Source organism: Bufo bufo, chromosome 2 (assembly GCF_905171765.1).
Source record: "Bufo bufo chromosome 2, aBufBuf1.1, whole genome shotgun sequence".
Classification (NCBI taxonomy): Eukaryota; Metazoa; Chordata; class Amphibia; order Anura; family Bufonidae; genus Bufo; species Bufo bufo.
Window position 1 is genome coordinate 164,527,728 of NC_053390.1, and position 19,476 is coordinate 164,547,203.

The 19,476-nt window shown below is 41.7% G+C and overlaps 1 protein-coding gene across 2 annotated transcripts in view; it reads right to left on the reverse strand.

The window, feature by feature from the left end:
- Nucleotides 1-19,476, reverse strand: part of EPB41L4A (erythrocyte membrane protein band 4.1 like 4A) — a 286,001-nt gene that overhangs the window by 27,603 nt on the left and 238,922 nt on the right. For both annotated transcript variants that reach the window (XM_040421621.1, XM_040421620.1), the window contains 4 exons: nt 11,313-11,396; nt 5,672-5,779; nt 3,507-3,554; nt 887-964 (listed from right to left, as the gene is read on the reverse strand). In XM_040421621.1, coding sequence (XP_040277555.1) covers nt 887-964; nt 3,507-3,554; nt 5,672-5,779; nt 11,313-11,396 — 318 coding nt within the window. The remainder of the gene's footprint in view (nt 1-886; nt 965-3,506; nt 3,555-5,671; nt 5,780-11,312; nt 11,397-19,476) is intronic.

A 19,476-nucleotide genomic window follows, 5' to 3' on the forward strand; every position in this document is an offset into this window, starting at 1 on the left:
GCTGCTTCTAAGGCTAGCAGGATATTGTCATGTATTAAACGAGGCATGGACTCGCGGGGCAGGGATGTAATATTACCCCTTTATAAAGCTTTGGTGCGGCCTCATCTGGAATATGCAGTTCAGTTCTCGGCACCAGTCCATAGAAACGATGCCCTGGAACTGGAAAAAGTACAAAAGAGAGCGACTAAACTGATAAGGGGCATAGAGGGTCTTAGTTATGAAGAAAGATTTAAATAATTAGATTTATTTAGCCTTAAAAAGAGGCATCTAAGGGGGGACATTATTAACCTATACAAATATATACAGGGCCCATAGAAAAAATATGGTGAAAAGCTGTTCCAAGTAAGATTCCCTCAAATGACAAGGGGGCACTGTCTCCATCTGGAGAAGAAAAAGTTCAGTCTCCAGAGACATCAAGGTTTCTTCACCATAATAAATTTATGGAATCTTTGGAACAGTTAACTCAGGACATGGTCGCAGCAGGAACAGCTGATGGTTTTTAAAAAGGCTTAAATCAATTCTTAAAATTAAATAACATTAATGCTTATGAAAATGTGTAGAAGTCTGGTTTCCAACTGTCCTTTTCTTAATTCACATCCCCACCTACCCCTGGTTGTACCTGATGGACTTATGAGTTGTTGCAGACATCTATGTGACTGAAGCTAATGAATAACTTTATAGGAGTCTATTATGAAATTGCTGTATTGCAGAACTTATGGGGTTAAGGTTATTACAGAACAGGCATATAAAATCATCATGCACCCTTTGATGAAAGTAAAACTAGTGAAAAACAAATCAAACAATAAAAGTGACACATATCCACATAAAAGGATTCATTCAAAGAGCGAGATATATTGATCTCCGCTGAGTTGCCACAAGTGATTACCTGTTTCGTTTTTTGCGATGTTCCCTGTTGCAGTTTTCAGACTCGCTGCCGCTACTGGTATTACAGCGTGACCGTGACCTGAAGAATTACATCAATGAGATATGCTTAGAGAGATTTCTTTAAAAGCAGCAAGTGCAAATTTCTAGCTCTAAGGGCTCATGTACACAAACGTATTTTCTTTCTGTGTTCATTACATTTTTTTGCGGACTGTATGCGGAGCCATTCATTTCAATGGGTCCACAAAAAAAAGGAAGTTACTCCGTGTGCAAACATGTCCTATTATTGTCCGCATTATGAGCAAGGATAGGACTGTTCTATTAGGGGCCAGCTGTTCTGTTCTGCAAAATACGGAGTGCACGCGGACGTCATCCGTATTTTTTGCAGACCACAAAATACATACGGTTATGTGCATGAGCCCTAAGTTAATAGTTGTCTGGCGATGGGACACTGCACCCACAGAAATCTCTGGGCCCCCAAATGAACCTCCATATACCATATTCCATGTTCATACCAAAAATAACTGAAAAAATTGGGATGTGGTGCAAATACCAATATTTGTAGGGGAGAATATCGTCAGTATGGGGGGTTATAGTCGTGGGATTGCCTATACAAACTGCCATTATAGAGATGTGGCACATTAAAGAAGACAAGTCAGTGTTACAAACCATCAAAGCAGGTACAAAACTGAAAAGATTGTAGGAAAACTAGTATATTTCTGTGCTTGCTTTGTTTGTCGTTTTTTTGTCACTCTTTGCATGTTAAAGTGTCACACATGTTTTTTTACTGAGCAAAAAACTAAACTGCCATAGAAACCAGTTTTTTCCCCATAAAGCATGCAGATTTTAGATGCATTTTTTCTAAACATCTGTGTAAACCACCGCATGCTGACTTTTTTTTTTTTTTTTTAAGTGCTAGAGACCCCAAAAAAAGTCACCTAGTTAACAAAAATGACAGTAGTAAAAAGACACTTGTGTGTCCTGCTTTTCATATTTCCCATAGACTTTCAGCTAACACCTGGAGCTGGCGTTTTTACTGCAGGTGCAAAAAACACAACTAAAAATCTAGGCGTGAACCCATGCAAAGATGTTTTTCCACAATCATAAAAGAAAAAAGGAGCATGGCTACAGCTTTGAATGCTGCGGAATACTGGTACTTATGAGAAGGAAAATGTGTCATACATTGAGAAGAAATGCCAATATAGTGGGTGGCTTCTTATGATGAAATGTTACTTGCTGATTCATTGACAGGGGTTCAACAATTAAAATTTTGAATGCCAAAAGGTTTAAAGACAGTGGGGGAGATTTAGCAAACTGGTGTAAAGTAGAACTGGCTTAGCTGCCCATAGCAACCAATAAGATTCCACCTTTAATTTTTCACAGTTCCTTTGGAAAATGAAAGGTGGAATCTGATTGGTTGTTATGGGCAACTAATTCTACAGTTGTACTTTACACCAGTTTGCTAAATCTCCCCCAGTGTCTCTGTATAGACAACAGGATGACAGGAACAGTGATGGCTAGTTCGCATTGTTCGCCCGCGAACATATGCGGGCTGTTATCTTTTTTCACAAGTCCGGCGAGGCACAGGTAAGCCCTTACCTGTGCCTGTGCGCGAGCCGATCTGAAAACAAGCGCGGTCAGCGGGAGCAGGCAGTTCCGAGAACAGCCACCGGGGGCCTTCATCGGGCTGTTCTCGAAACTGCCTTCTCCAGGTGACCGCATTTCTTTTCAGACCGGCTCGCGGCACAGGCACAGGTAACAGCTTACCTGTGCCTCGCCGGACTTGTGAAAAAAGATGGCAGCCCGCATATGTTCGCGGGCGAACAATGCGAACTGGCCATCACTGAACAGGAACATTGTTAAAGAAGTCTGTCTGCCATGCTGCAAGTATACCTTTATGTGAGATTAAAAACCATCTGTTATGGGAGTATAAAATGCTAAGTAAATGCATGTACTTACAGTCACCAATTCTCTGAGTATAGAGCTTTTATTATTGCCTTCATCAGCGCCTTCATTCTTGACATTGGGCTGCCTCATAGCATTTGGCACCGTGTATGTTAGTGCTGTCTTCCATCTTAAAAGCTATAGACACCTTTGGGGCATTTTTTTTTTATTGAGTTTTAGGCTACTTTCACACCAGTGTTTTTGATGGATCCATCATGGATCAACAAAAACGCTTCCATTAAGATAATACAACCGTCTGCATCTGTTATGAACGGATCCGGTTGTATTATGTCTTCTATAGCCATGAACACCATTGAAAGTAAATGGGGGACGGATCAGTTTTCTATTGTGTCAGAGAAAATGGATCCGTCCCCATTGACTTACATTGTGTGTCAGGACGGATCCGTCTTCCTCTGCACCACATCGCGGACAGAAAAACGCTGCTTGCAGTGTTATTCTGTCGCAATGGGGACACAACCAAACAGAATGGAATGGGGGGCTAATGAAGAAAATAATAAACATGTTACACTCAGGGATCAAATGGCTGTAGGCATATGTAAGTATTTTACATTTTTCAGTCCTAAGACAGGTCCCCTTTCAAACAATTCTCATAATGTATAGGAATATGTAGGCACTGCAATACTTATGTTGGCCCTGCATGGCCTTTTCAGTATACGCACCTCCTCCTGTGCTTGAGATCAGAATCCTCACCACTGTTCTGTCCTTTCCTGTATAGGATACAAGGCATAGTTATAATGAGATTTTACACATAATCAATTTGGGGTTAAAATAATTCTTTCAATTGGTCTTTATAAAAATAAAAAATAAATGCTGTTTTTGATATACAGGGGTTAAAAATCTGTCTGTTTGCAGAGTATCACTTCTCAGTCCCGTCAGCTGACAGCTCATGTTAAGCCTTATCTCTGATCTCCTGACCTCATAAACACTAATTATAGTAAAACTCTAAGAATATGGCTTAAATGAGTGTTTATGAGGTCAGGAGATGAAAGATAGGGCTTCACATGAGCTGTCAGCTGACTGGACTGAAGTAATAATCTGCAAACAGACTGAATTTTAACCCCTGTTTCTCATAAATGGCTGAAAATTTTTAATAAAGACCAAATGAAACAATTATTTTTAGCGTAAAATGCAATCATAAAAAATATGTCCATATCCTTTCAATGGGTATTCCAGCTGTAGAGAACTTTTTATAAATTAGCCATTATTGTGCTGCACCTAAACAAAGAAATGTACTCACTTGCTTAGCAATGCTTTCGTTCCCAAGCCTATCTGCAAACAGATGGGGGTCATGTGCACTGCTGCAGCCAAGCACTGGCCTCAGCAGTGACGTGTCCCCAAGCAGCACACATTGTGATTGTCATTGTCAAGTTTATTGTCATGGGGCCTAAGAAACTAATATTGACTGTCAGATGAAAAGAACCAATTTAATGGATTGCAAAGAGAATAAATGCAGTGGTAGTATGTATGCTTAACCTGCGGCTCCATTCTTTCTGGTGCACCGGATGAATAATGAACACAAGAATCCCCAGAATGTAGGCAAGTACTATTTCAAATGTAAGAGTTGTTGTAATACATCAGAAGTAACGCTGTGCAAAAATCAACCAGAAACATCAAGATATCAGAACAAAACCTCATAAAGGAAGGATGGGGGCAGAAACAGAGAGAAAACTTCCTAAAAGAGACATAAGGAATGGACACTGCTGTTTCCTAGCGTTTTTCACTCCCTTAGAAGTTTTTTGAAATCGCAGTATGCTCTGGGTGTGGTGTTATTTTCAGATATTTCCCATAGACTTTCTATAGGAAAGAAAAAAAATCTGAAAAAAAAAAATGTAAAAGCAAACATGGACTAGAAGTAGCAGCACACAAGTTTGCTAAAAAATGTGAGCAAAGAGCTTGTAATTTTCACAATAGTAAGTATAGCAGTAATGCAATCTACTTTTATTCATGTTTCTAGAATCCGCATGTGTCAGTGTGCTGCTACTTCTAGTCCTGCCCCCCTCTGTATACAAAGTTTGGAGGTGTTGACTTCTGCTTGACTCAAAAAATGACACACCCCAAAAAATAGAAAATATAAATCATGGCGTTTTTTTACAAGCCAAAGAACACCAAGAAAAAACTTCTTAAGAGACAGCTGCTGTCTGTTGTAAAATAGATGTAGTTAAGGGGGTATTAGCCAAATAATCATCCTAGAAATTGTAATGTTGTTCGCTATACACCAATTTTCGGAGGGTGTAATAGCTACTAGCGGTCGTGAAAACGTCAGATTCTCGTTCAACCGCATCGTTCAACTTGTCAAAAGATTACCATCCGTCGACCTGACATCTCAGCGTGTAATAAGTCATCACCTGATCGTCAAGACATCATAGTACAGGAATGGAATCTGAGTGGAACCTCCAAGTGCTAAAATCTTTGTATGTAATAGATGGATTTACAAACGATTCTCGACTTTTTAACGATTACTTCTCCCATCATTGTCTTGTGTACTAATGACCAGTTACAAACGATGACGACTTGTCAACTATTTGATGGTCAATCGCCATCGTTACCAAATCTACCTGTCTAATATACCCTTTGGTTTACATAGCAGAACTCTGAATACAGCTCCGGGCTGTAATATTCACGGTGCTCTAAGGTGAAGACACCCTTTCTAGATATGGCTTCATTATGCATCACTTTGCTTCGATATAATGTGACTATTAGGGCAAGCATTCGCCATTGGATTTCCAGATTTATGATCATGGCATTTCCATGTGGCAGCAGACTACATGTATCTTCTTCAGCCTATGTACTACAAATACTACAAAAATGATGACATGCCACTTACCTCCTGATAAGTTGCCCGGACTCATTCTCACTCCCAGATTGATTGCGCCGTCGAGGGCTGGGGAACTTTGGTGACTTAGTGCGGTCATTGGGAGAATTATACAGACCACTGAAAGGGATATGCAAATGATGAAGTTAACATTCAATTAATTCTTTGGCACTTGTGTCCTTTATGCAAATCATTGCAGCACAGCTGAGCAATTGGATCTTCATAATAACATTCTGATAAAGTGACATATTTGACCCTTGAAAATGAAGACTTGGGGAAGAGAAGCGATTTACTCAGCCTGGCTAGGCATAAAAATGAGCCTGCGGGTACAACTGTGGTGATCCTGCAGCCAAGTACAAATTCAAATTACAAATGGAACAACAAAATACATCATCTCAAGGAGCAAAAAGTATAATAAAATAGACCAGAATATAATAATGTACCTACCTATATCAGACACACCTAAAGTGTGATGTATATAACAAAGACATTAAACCCCTTAACGACCCCAGCCGTACATGTACGGCGCTAGTGGACGTGACTTAAAGACCAGCCCACCCGATCAGTGTTACGGACCCGGCAGTCACTGACAGCCAGGCCCCTGCTGCATACGCCGGCATCAGTGAAGACACAGATGCCGGCGTATTAACCCCTTGTATGCCGCGGTCAAAGCTGACCACAGCATGCAGACTGTTTGAGGAGGGTACGCGTGCCCTCCGCATATCCATTGCATCCTCGCGCTGCAGTGGCAGGGACTCGATGGCAGAGAAGGCAAGCCCGATGCCTTCCATAGGCATCGGGGCTTTCCTTCTAAAGAAGCCTGTGAGATCCAACCCCTTAAGGTACATTCACATGTCCGCAAAATGGGTCTGCATCTATTCCGCAATTTTGTGGAACAGGTGCGGACCCATTCATTTTAATGGGGGCGGAATGTGTTGTACGGATCCGCACTTCCGTTCCGCAAAAAAACAGAACATGTAATATTCTTGTCAGCAATTGCGGACAAGAAAAGGCATTTTCTATGAGAGTGCCGGCGATGTGCAATCCGCAAAATGAGTAACGCACATTGCCGGTGTCCGTGTTTTGAGGATCCGCAAAACACATACGGACATGTGAATGGACCCATAGGCCTCTTTCACACGGGCGTCGTGGATTTAGGCCGGATAAGATGCTAGTTTTTTCCGCGCGAGTGCAAAACATTTTAATGCGTTTTGCATGCGTGTGAGAAAAATCTGCATGTTTGGTACCGAAACCCGAACTTCTTCACAGAAGTTCGGGTTTGGTTTAGGTGTTCTGTAGATTGTATTATTTTCCCTTATAACATGGTTATAAGGGAAAATAATAGCATTCTTAATACAGAATGCTTAGTAAAATAGGGCTGGAGGGGTTAAAAAAAATAATAAAAAAATGTAACTCACCTTAATCCACTTGTTCGCGTAGCCCAGCTTCTCTTCTTTCTTCTGGACCTTTGATGACATCACTGCGCTCATCACATGGTGAGGGATCATGTGATGGACCATGTGATGAGCGCAGTGATGTCATCAAATGTCCTTTACCCAGGTCCAGAAAAAAGAAGAGAAGCTGGGCTGCGCGAACAAGTGGATTAAGGTGAGTTCAATTTTATTTATTTATTTTAACGCCTCCAGCCCTATTTTACTATGCATTCTGTATTAAGAATTCTATTATTTTCCCTTATAACCATGTTATAAGGGAAAATAATAATGATCGGGTCCCCATCCTGATCATCTCCTAGCAACCATGCGTGAAGATCGCACCGCATCTGCACTTGCTTGCGGATGCTTGTGATTTTCACGCAGTCTCATTCACTTCTATGGGGCCTGCGTTGCGTGAAAAACGCACAAAATAGAGCATGCTGCGATTTTCACGCAACGCACAAGTGATGCGTGAAAATCACCGCTCATGTGCACAGCCCTATAGAAATTAATGGGTCCGGATTCAGTGCAGGTGCAATGCGTTCACCTCACGCATTGCACCCACGCGGAAATCTCGCCTGTGTGAAAGAGGCCTTAGGCTGGGTCTCACAGGCAGGCTGTCAGCATAAAAGCTGACAGCCAATGCATTACAATACAGGTTTTATTGTAATGCATTGCAGAGGGGACCAGACCCCAGAAGTTGAAGTCCCAGAGTGGGACAAAAAAAAAAAAAGTACAAAAATAAATAAAGTTTCAAGTAAAAAAAAAAAAAAACTTTCCCAAAATAAAACACTTAAAATGGTAAAAAACAAAACAAAAAAACCCTAGACATATTGGGTATTGCCGCGTCCGTAACGACCGGCTCTATAAAAATATCACATGATCCATCCCCTCACCTGAACGCCGTAGAAAAAATAAAATAAAAACTGTGCTAAAACAACCATTTTTGTGCAACACCAAGCGATCAAAAAGTGTAATACCAAGCGATCAAAAAGTCATAGGCACCATAAAATAGTACCAATCAAACAGTCATCTCATACCGAAAAAAATGAGCCTCTACATAAGACAGCCCCAAAAAAAAAAAAAAAAATAATGCTTTCAGAATATGGAGACACAAAAAAATCTTTTTTTTTCAAAAATGCTTTATGATGTAAAACTGAAACAAAACCAAAAAAAAGTTGTCATATTTGGTACTGTTGCATCCGTAACAACCTGCTCTATAAAAATAGCACATAATCTAACCTGTCAGATGAACATTGTAAAAAAAAAAAACGGTGCCAAAACAGCTATTGTTTGTTACCTACCCTCACAAAAAGTGTAATATAAAGCAACCAAAAATCATATGTACCATAAAATAGTACCAACAACTGCCACCTTATCCCATAGTTTCCAAAATGGGGTCACTTTTTGGAGTTTCTACTCTAGTGGTCCATTGGGTGGTCTTCAAATGTGACATGGCAACTTAACATTATCCCAGTGAAATCTGCCCTCCAAAAACCACTTGGCGCTCCTTTCCTTCTGCGCCCTGCCATGTGCCCGTACAGCAGTTTACGATCACAAATGGGGTGTTTCTGTAAACTAAATAATCAGGGTAATAAATATTGAGCTTTGTTTGGTTGTTAACGCTTGCTTTGTTAGCGGGGAAAAAATTGATTAAAATGGAAAATCTGCCAAAAATGTGAAATTCTGAAATATCATCTACATTTTCCTTTAATTCTTATGGAACACCTAAAGGGTTAACAAAGTTCTTAAAAATCTGTTTTGAATACCATAAGGGGTGTCGTTTCTAAAATGGGACCATTTTTGGGTTGTTTCTATTATGGAGCCCCAAAAAGTGACTTCAGACCTGAACTGGTCCTTAAAAAGTGGATTTTGGAAATTTTCTTAAATGATAAGATTTGCTTCTAAACTTCTAAGCCTTCTAACGTCCCAAAAAAAGAAAATAGAATTTACAAAAAATCCAAACATGAAGTAGACATATGGGAAATGTAAAGTAATAACTATTTTAGGAGGTATCACTATATGTTTTAAAAGCAGAGAAATTGACATTTTGAAATTTGCGAATTTTTCCTAATTTTTGGTAAATTTGGTATTTTTTTTATAAATAAAAATAAAATATTTTGACTCAAATTTACCACTGTCATGAAGTACAATATGTGACAAGAAAACAATCTCAGAATGGCCTGGATAAGTAAAAGCGTTTTAAAGTTATTACCACATAAAGTGACACATGTCAGAATTGCAAAAAATTGCCTGGTCCTTAAGGTGAAAAATGGCTGGGTCCTGCAGGGGTTTCCCAGCTTTATATTCCGTTCAGTGCTCCTTGTGGTCCCAGACAGTCTTGTAAACTTTCACACAGGATCACATCCACCGCAGCAGCCATTCACTGGACTCATTGGTGAAGTGTTACATGCCACTTTAAGGACGTGGTGTTTTTTTCATCCCCGCTTTTCAAGGGCCTTTTTTAATGTATTTCAATTTACATAGTCCAATAATGATTTTTTTTGTGGGACGGGTTGTATGTTTTTAATGCCAACATTTTGGGGCACTTATCATGTATTGAAAAACCTTTATTAATTTTATTTGGGGAGGTGGGGCAAAAAACAGCAATTCCGCAATTTTGGGGGGTTTCGTTTTTAGTGTGTTACCTTTTTTTCTGTGGGTCAGTACAATTACAGCAAAACCACATTTATATAGTTTTATGTAGTTTTTATATAGGTTTTACCATTTTTGCACCAAATAATCACCTTTTTTTATAATTTAATAATTTGTTTGTGTTTCCATATTCTGGAAGCCATAACTTTCATATTTTTCCGTTGACGGTGCTGTGTGAGGGCTTGCTTTTTGCAGGATGAGTTTACATTTTTACTGGTATCATACTAGGGTACATCCAACTTCTTGATCACATTTTATTCTATTTTTTGGGGAAATGGGATGAAAAAACCCCCAAAAAAACCATTTCTGGCATTGTTTTTCTTTTTATACAGCATTCACCCTCCAGAGTAAACAAAGAGATGTTATTATTCTGTGTACAGATGCAGCAATACCAATTATGTATACTTTTTTTTTTTAACAAAGGTTTTCCTTTTTTAATAGGTTATTAACTTTTTTAACATTTAATTTCAATTTTTGAACATCTTTTTGTCCCACTAAGAGACTTGATCACGCCATCCTTTGATCACTTCTGTAACACACTAATACTTCTGTAGGCCCTCCTTCTGGCCCAAGTGGTGAATTACAATGGCAAATCTGTGGGTTTCATTAGGTCCTTGACTTCCATTAAAAACACATCAGCACGGACTAGTGGGGTAACAAGGCCCCCCCCCCCCCCCCATGCTGTATACTGACATCAGATTGTGAGAACTGCGTAGTTTTCGTGATAAAATTGTACGGCATGGAGCAGGAAGGAGTAATCCAGGTAAAAGTAGGAAAATAAAAATAACTTGAAATAACCTTCTTTGGATTAAGAATTAACATACATTAGGGCTCCTGGACATGTCAAACCTTGCATGAGTCCTATACATCTGTATTATATCTGCATTCTGTGTACCAATGTATGGTTCCTCTGTGAGGCAGTGGATTCTCCCTTAGAAGAAATGCTTCTGAGAGTGAATACATTAAAGGGGTTGTGCAGGGGTTATATATTAATGACATAGCCTCAGGATAGTTAATCAGTATCCGATTGGCGGGCTCCCACACTGGGCACACCGATCAGGAGGTGGCGCTCTATGCCAGTGCTGCTTTCTGTTCATTACACTGCCCGTCTACTCGGAAGCGAGTGTAATTACAAGTACTCACTCCATTCACTTGAATAGAGCAAGAACGGGCAGTGTAATGAAGAGGAAGCAGTGTTCACATGGAGCGCTGACTCCTCTTGAAACAGCTATCAGCAGGGGTACCGGGTGTAAGACCCCTGCCGATCTGATATTGATGACCTATCCTGATGATAGGGGGTAGAGGTCATCAATAATAAACCCTCGCACAACCCTTTTAAGCATATGCTGGAGCACATCACTTGTTTTTCTTTCTCACCGAATCAGTACGAAACCTCTGTGCATTCAAGTCTAAAATCAGAGATACATGGAAGTTTAGTTAGAACCTACAGCAGACTATGGATATCGCATTATGGATCTGTAATATGCGGTAATCTTACACAAAATGGCTGCTGATAATAGACATTGTGAGTCCAATGAAAACAATTTATTTTTACAGTACTGTACCTTGCAGAGCCGTTTCCTTCCCAGGGGGCACTTGCTTTACTTCTTTGGGTGTCTGGGCTGTTGTCTTGTTTGACCTTCTTCGAACTTCAAAGGAAAAAAATCATAAATTAAAAAAAGTGTGAATCAACTAAACAGGAACATCAGAAGCTACATCTTTTTTTAGACTTTTTTTTTTTTTTAAGTTCAGACTTAAAGAGGACCTTTCACCGTTCCTGACATTACCATATAAATACCTGGTAGTGTAGGGCATACTGATGACATGTGATATTGCTTCTTTTTTTTTTCTGTGGGCTACTCCGTTCCCCCGCTGTGCCCCCTGTTCTGGTTTCCCACCCTGTATGTAAATCCATCCCATCGGTACAGGGAGGAGGAGACAGCCGTGTTTCTCAGGGGGTGTCTCCTTCTCCCTGGCTGTGACGCGCTCTGCTGTGATTGGGCAGCTCACAGCCAGGGAGAAGGAGATGCCCCTTGAGAAACCCGGCCGTCTCCTCCTCCCTGTACTGATGGGATGGATTAGCATACAGGGTGGGAAACCAGAACGGGGGGACGGAGCACCGCATAGAAAAAAAAATGCAATATCACATGTCATCAATATGTCCTACACTGCCAGGTATTTATATGGTAATGTCAGGACCGGTGAAAGGTCCTCTTTAATGTACATCTACCTTCCAGCTATGGCTAGGTACACATCACACTTGGGATCTGTGCTTGGGTAAAATGCTCCCAATATACACTATATGGACAAAAGTATTGGGGCACACCTCTTAATCACTTAAATCAGGAGTTTCATTCAGTCTCGTGGCCACAGGATTATAACATCCAGCCACTAGCCATGCAGTCTGTTATACAAACATTTATGAAAGAACTCACTGAATTCGAGCGTGGTACTGTAATAGGATGCCACCATTGTAATAAGCCAGTGGCATTAACATCAGCACAAAAACTATGCACCAGGAGCTTCATGGAATGGGTTTCCATGGCCGAGCATCTGCACGCAAGCCTTAGGTTACCAAGCACAATGTGGCAGATGGAGTGGTGTATAGCACACCGCCACTGGACTCTGGAGCAGTGGAAAGTGGAGTGATGAATCGATTTCAACAATCTGATGTAAGAGTCTGGATTTGGCGAATGCCAGGAGAAGGTTATCTGTCTGACTGCATTGCGCCAACTGTAAGGAGGGACGGAGGAGAGATAATAATATGGGGCCTCTTCGTTCCAGTGAGAGGAAATCTTAATGCTTCAGCATAGCAAGAGATTGTAGACAATTGTACACTACCAACTTTATGGGAACAGTTTGGGGAAGGCACTTTTATGTTCCAGCATGACAGTTTGTAAAGGCATGGTTGGGTGAAGACCTTGACTGGCCTGCACAGAGCCCTGACCTCAACCCCAGTGACTTTCAGTATTAAACCATATGCCAAAAAGTGTCTCTTCGGTCCACCCGAATACCCCGTTGTGGCAGCAGACTTCCGTGCCCCCTCACAACCCCCTACTTGACCGATGGCTTTTACAAAACACATATGGCATACTTGTCATAGACGAAGTCCTTATTCAGATCAGAATATTATGTATAATTGTGGGCAACTGTGTATAAGAAGGACACAGCTCAAATAAAAAAGGTGCAGAGGAGGGCGACCAAGGCAATTAAAAGGGCTTTCCGAGATTTTTATACTGATGACCTCTCCTCTGGTCATCAGTTTTAAAATCTCTGAAAATTCCTTTAAGGGAATGGGTGGACTGCAGTACAGGATATCAAACGTGGGGTTATTAAGTCTGGAAAAAAAGATGGCCTAAGAGATGTAATTACAATGTACTAATAGGTATGTAGTACAGTACAGATATCTCTCTAATGATCTTTTTATACCTAGGCCTGTAACCATGACATGTGGGCATCCTCTATGTCTAGAGGCAAGAAGGATTTATTCTCTACATAGACAGGGATTCTTTACTGTAAGAGCAGTGAGACTATGGAACTCTCTGCCATAAGATGCTGTGATGGTTGATCAGATTTAAAAGGGGTCTGGATGCCTTGAAAGTATTAATATAGCAAGTTATTAATATTACATTATTGGAGATGGGACACTGATCCAGGGATTTATTCCTCTAGGAGATATTATGACGAGAATACAGGTAGAGCAATTGTATCAGGGAAGTTGGGTGGTATCATCATAGTTGATTCCAGTCATTTTGTTTCCGCCCATACATCAAGTGTAGTTGTGTGTATTGGCTTTACTCTATGCAAGATTTCAATCCAAAGTTAAAGGGGTTGTAAAAAAATGGGGGAGAGGGGTGGGAGTTAGCAAATCCCCTCCACTTGGCCAGACCTGTAAAGGGAAGATTACATAACTGCTTCCCGGTGCTGGCTCACCGCTCCTTCTCCTCCAGGCCTGTGATGCTCCGCTCGACCCCTCGATGTAAACATCCAGTTTGACATCACTGCAGCCAATAACTTGCCGCGGTGGTGACTGGCCCCATTTATGTCATGACATATGGTCACAGGACGCAAGGGGATCCGGTCTTCACTGCGGCCAGTGATTGCGGTGATGTCACACCAGATGTTGACATTGAGGGACCGCAGAGGAGCATCACAGGTCTGGAGGAGAAGGAGCAGAGAGGTAATATTCCTTTTACAGGTCCATCCAAGTGGTGGGGGTTTGCCAACTACCCCCCCCCCCCACCCTATTTTTGCACAACCCCTTTAACCACCTCAGCCCCCAGTGCTTAAACACCCTGAAAGACCAGGCCACTTTTTACACTTCTGACCTACACTACTTTCACCGTTTATTGCTCGGTCATGCAACTTACCACCCAAATGAATTTTACCTCCTTTTCTTCTCACTAATAGAGCTTTCATTTGGTGGTATTTCATTGCTGCTGACATTTTTACTTTTTTTGTTATTAATCGAAATTTAACGATTTTTTTTCAAAAAAATGACATTTTTCACTTTCAGTTGTAAAATTTTGCAAAAAAAAACGACATCCATATAGAAATTTTGCTCTAAATTTATAGTTCTACATGTCTTTGATAAAAAAAAAATGTTTGGGTAAAAAAAAAATGGTTTGGGTAAAAGTTATAGCGTTTACAAACTATGGTACAAAAATGTGAATTTCCGCTTTTTGAAGCAGCTCTGACTTTCTGAGCACCTGTCATGTTTCCTGAGGTTCTACAATGCCCAGACAGTACAAACACCCCACAAATGACCCCATTTCTGAAAGTACACACCCTAAGGTATTCGCTGATGGGCATAGTGAGTTCATAGAACTTTTTATTTTTTGTCACAAGTTAGCGGAAAATGATGATTTTTTTTTTTCTTACAAAGTCTCATATTCCACTAACTTGTGACAAAAAATAAAAAGTTCTATGAACTCACTATGCCCATCAGCGAATACCTTGGGGTCTCTTCTTTCCAAAATGGGGTCACTTGTGGGGTAGTTATACTGCCCTGGCATTCTAGGGGCCCAAATGTGTGGTAAAGAGTTTGAAATCAAATTCAGTAAAAAATGACCTGTGAAATCCAAAAGGTGCTCTTTGGAATATGGGCCCCTTTGCCCACCTAGGCTGCAAAAAAGTGTCACACATCTGGTATCCCCGTACTCAGGAGAAGTTGAGGAATGTGTTTTGGGGTGTCTTTTTACATATACCCATGCTGGGTGAGATAAATATCTTGGTCAAATGACAACTTTGTATAAAAAAATGGGAAAAGTTGTCTTTTGCCAAGATATTTCTCTCACCCAGCATGGGTATATATAAAATGACACCCCAAAACACATTCCCCACCTTCTCCTGAGTACGGAGATACCAGATGTGTGACACTTTTTTGCAGCCTAGGTGGGCAAAGGGGCCCATATTCCAAAGAGCACCTTTCGGATTTCACTCATCATTTTTTACAGAATTTGATTTCTAACTCCTTACCACACATTTGGGCCCCTAGAATGCCAGGGCAGTATAACTACCCCACAAGTGACCCCATTTTGGAAAGAAGACACCCCAAGCTATTCCGTGAGAGCATGGCGAGTTCCTAGAATTTTTTATTTTTTGTCACAAGTTAGTGGAAAATGATGATTTTTTTTTTTTTTTTTTTTTTTCATACAAAGTCTCATATTCCACTAACTTGTGACAAAAAATAAAAACTTCCATGAACTCACTATGCCCATCAGCGAATACCTTGGGGTCTCTTCTTTCCAAAATGGGGTCACTTGTGGGGTAGTTATACTGCCCTGGCATTCTAGGGGCCCAAATGTGTGGTAAGGAGTTTGAAATCAAATTCTGTAAAAAATGACGAGTGAAATCCGAAAGGTGCTCTTTGGAATATGGGCCCCTTTGCCCACCTAGGCTGCAAAAAAGTGTCACACATGTGGTATTGCCGTACTCAGGAGAAGTTGAGGAATGTGTTTTGGGGTGTCTTTTTACATATACCCATGCTGGGTGAGATAAATATCTTGGTCAAATGACAACTTTGTATAAAAAAATGGGAAAAGTTGTCTTTTGCCAAGATATTTCTCTCACCCAGCATGGGTATATATAAAATGACACCCCAAAACACATTCCCCACCATCTCCTGAGTACGGAGATACCAGATGTGTGACACTTTTTTGCAGCCTAGGTGGGCAAAGGGGCCCATATTCCAAAGAGCACCTTTCGGATTTCACAGGTCATTTTTTACTGAATTTGATTTCAAACTCCTTACCACACATTTGGGCCCCTAGAATGCCAGGGCAGTATAACTACCCCACAAGTGACCCCATTTTGGAAAGAAGAGACCCCAAGGTATTCGCTGATGGGCATAGTGAGTTCATGGAAATTTTTTTTTTTTGTCACAAGTTAGTGGAATAGGAGACTTTGTATGAAAAAAAAAAAAAAAATCATCATTGTCCACTAACTTGTGACAAAAAATAAAAAATTCTAGGAACTTGCCATGCCCCTCACGGAATACCTTGGGGTGTCTTCTTTCCAAAATGGGGTCACTTGTGGGGCAGTTATACTGCCCTGGCATTTTCCAGGGGCCCTAATGTCTGGTAAGTAGGTAAATGACCTGTGAAATCTGAAAGGTGCTCTTTGGAATGTGGGCCCCTTTGCCCAGCTAGGCTGCAAAAAAGTGTCACACATCTGGTATCTCCGTACTCAGGAGAAGGTAAGGAATGTGTTTTGGGGTGTCATTTTACATATACCCATGCTGGGTGAGAGAAATATCTTGGCAAAAGACAACTTTTCCCATTTTTTTTATACAAAGTTGGCATTTGACCAAGATATTTATCTCACCCAGCATGGGTATATGTAAAATGACACCCCAAAACATATTCCCCAACTTCTGCTGAATACGGAGATACCACATGTGTGACACTTTTTTGCAGCCTAGGTGGGCAAAGGGGCCCAAATTCCTTTTAGGAGGGCATTTTTAGACATTTGGATACCAGACTTCTTCTCACGCTTTGGGGCCCCTAAAATGCCAGGGCAGTATAAATACCCCACATGTGACCCCATTTTGGAAAGAAGACACCCCAAGGTATTCAATGAGGGGCATGGCGAGTTCATTGAAAAAAAAAAATTTTGGCACAAGTTAGCGGAAATTGATTTTTTGGATTTAGTTCTCACAAAGTCTCCCTTTCCGCTAACTTGGGACAAAAATTTCAATCTTTCATGGACTCAATATGCCCCTCAGCGAATACCTTGGGGTGTCTTCTTTCCAAAATGGTGTTATTTGTGGGGTGTTTGTACTGCCCTGGCATTTGAGGGTCTTCGCAATCATTACATGTATGCCCAGCATTAGGAGTTTCTGCTATTCTCCTTATATTGAGCATACGGGTAATGAGATTTTTTTTTTCCGTTCAGCCTCTGGGCTGAAAGAAAAAAATGAACGGCACAGATTTCTTCATTCGCATCGATCAATGTGGATGAAAAAATCTCTGCCAAAAAAAGAAAAAGGAGGGGAAAGGCGTCTGCCAGGACATAGGAGCTCCGCCCAACATCCATACCCACTTCAGCTCGTATGCCCTGGCAAACCCGATTTCTCCATTCACATCAATCGATGTGGATGAATAAATCATTGCCGGGATTTTTTTTTTTTATATATACAAAGTGTTTGCCAAAGTATATGAACACCGCCACCTCCTCAGCTCATATGCCTCGGCAAACATCTTTTACTGCAGAGGAGAAATCTCGTCTTGCAGCGCCGCATACACCGACTTGCGTGTAATCTGACAGCAGCACAATGCTTCTGTCCGAATGCACATCAGTGCTGCAGCTGGTCGATCGGTTGGTCCACCTGGAAGGTAAAAAAAACAAAACAAAAAAGAAAAAACCAGGCCGCAAAGCAATAACTTTATTAACTTTAGAACAGAACATATTAACTTTTTTAAACTTTTTTAACTTTTTTACTTACCGGTAATTTTTTTTTTGTTTAGTTTTTTTTACCTTTATAGAACAAACCTCTCCTTCCCCATGGGACAATGTGCAAAGCGCAAATCGCCCAAAGATGTGGCGAAGTACGTTATGCACTTTATCCCAGGTGAAAGGAGAGGTTTGCAGCAGCTGAGAGTAAAAGGGCCCTAATAGCCCTGTGTGCCTGTCCTGTGAGATGCAATCCCTATGCTAGGTGTACCTGTGTGTGGTACTTCCGGAAACACTCTCCATAGCATAGGGCAGGGTGGTCAGCACAGTCAGGACAGAAATAGCGGGTGTCACGCCTTATTCCACTCCTGCTACAGACACGACATCTTTTTCGGGGTGACGGTTGGGTTGAGGTACCAGGAACGACACTGGGGAAATGTCGCTCGTGTAGACGGCTAACTACACTGGGGGATGGGGCCACGGAACCTCCTGGGTAAAGGAGGTTCTCGATGATCTCTTCCTGGAATTTGAGGAAAGATCGTGTTCTCCCAGCCTTACTGTAGAGAACAAAACTATTGTACAGCGCCAATTGAATTAAATATACAGACACCTTCTTATACCAGCGTCTGGTTCTGCGGGAAACTAAATACGGAGACAACATCTGGTCATTGAAGTCCACCCCTCCCATGAGCGCATTATAGTCGTGGACACAGAGGGGCTTTTCAATGACACGGGTTGCTCGCTCAATTTGGATTGTCGTGTCTGCGTGAATGGAGGAGAGCATGTAAACGTCACGCTTGTCTCTCCATTTCACCGCGAGCAGTTCTTCGTTACACAAGGCAGCCCTCTCCCCCCTTGCAAGACGGGTGGTTACAAGCCGTTGGGGGAAGCCCACGCGACTAGTTCGCGCGGTGCCACAGGCGCAAATCCGTTCTAGAAACAAATGCCTAAAGAGGGCCACACTTGTGTAAAAATTGTCCACATAAAGATGGTACCCCTTGCCGAATAAGGGTGACACCAAGTCCCAGACTGTCTTCCCACTGCTCCCCAGGTAGTCAGGGCAACCGACCGGCTCCAGGGTCTGATCTTTTCCCTCATAGACACGAAATTTGTGGGTATAGCCTGTGGCCCTTTCACAGAGCTTATACAATTTGACCCCATACCGGGCACGCTTGCTTGGGATGTACTGTTTGAAGCCAAGGCGCCCGGTAAAATGTATTAGGGACTCGTCTACGCAGATGTTTTGCTCGGGGGTATACAAATCTGCAAATTTCTGGTTGAAATGGTCTATGAGGGGCCGAATTTTGTGGAGCCGGTCAAAAGCTGGGTGGCCTCTGGGACGGGAGGTGGTGTTGTCGCTAAAATGCAGGAAACGGAGGATGGCCTCAAATCGTGCCCTGGACATAGCAGCAGAGAACATGGGCATGTGATGAATCGGGTGCGTTGACCAATATGACCGCAATTCATGCTTTTTTGTCAGGCCCATGTTGAGGAGAAGGCCCAAAAAAATTTTAATTTCGGAAACTTGGACTGGTTTCCACCGGAAAGGCTGGGCATAAAAGCTTCCCGGGTTGGCGGATATAAATTGTGTGGCATACTGGTTGGTCTCTGCCACGACTAAGTCCAAGAGCTCCGCAGTCAAGAACAGCTCAAAAAATCCCAGGGCCGAACCGATTTGAGCCGTCTCAACCCGAACTCCAGACTGGGCGGTGAAAGGGGGAACTACAGGTGCGGCTGAAGTTGGTGACTGCCAATCAGGGTTTGCCAGCACCTCAGGGATTCTAGGGGCTCTACGGGCCTGTCTTTGCGGTGGCTGCGACGGGGTAACTAGTGCAC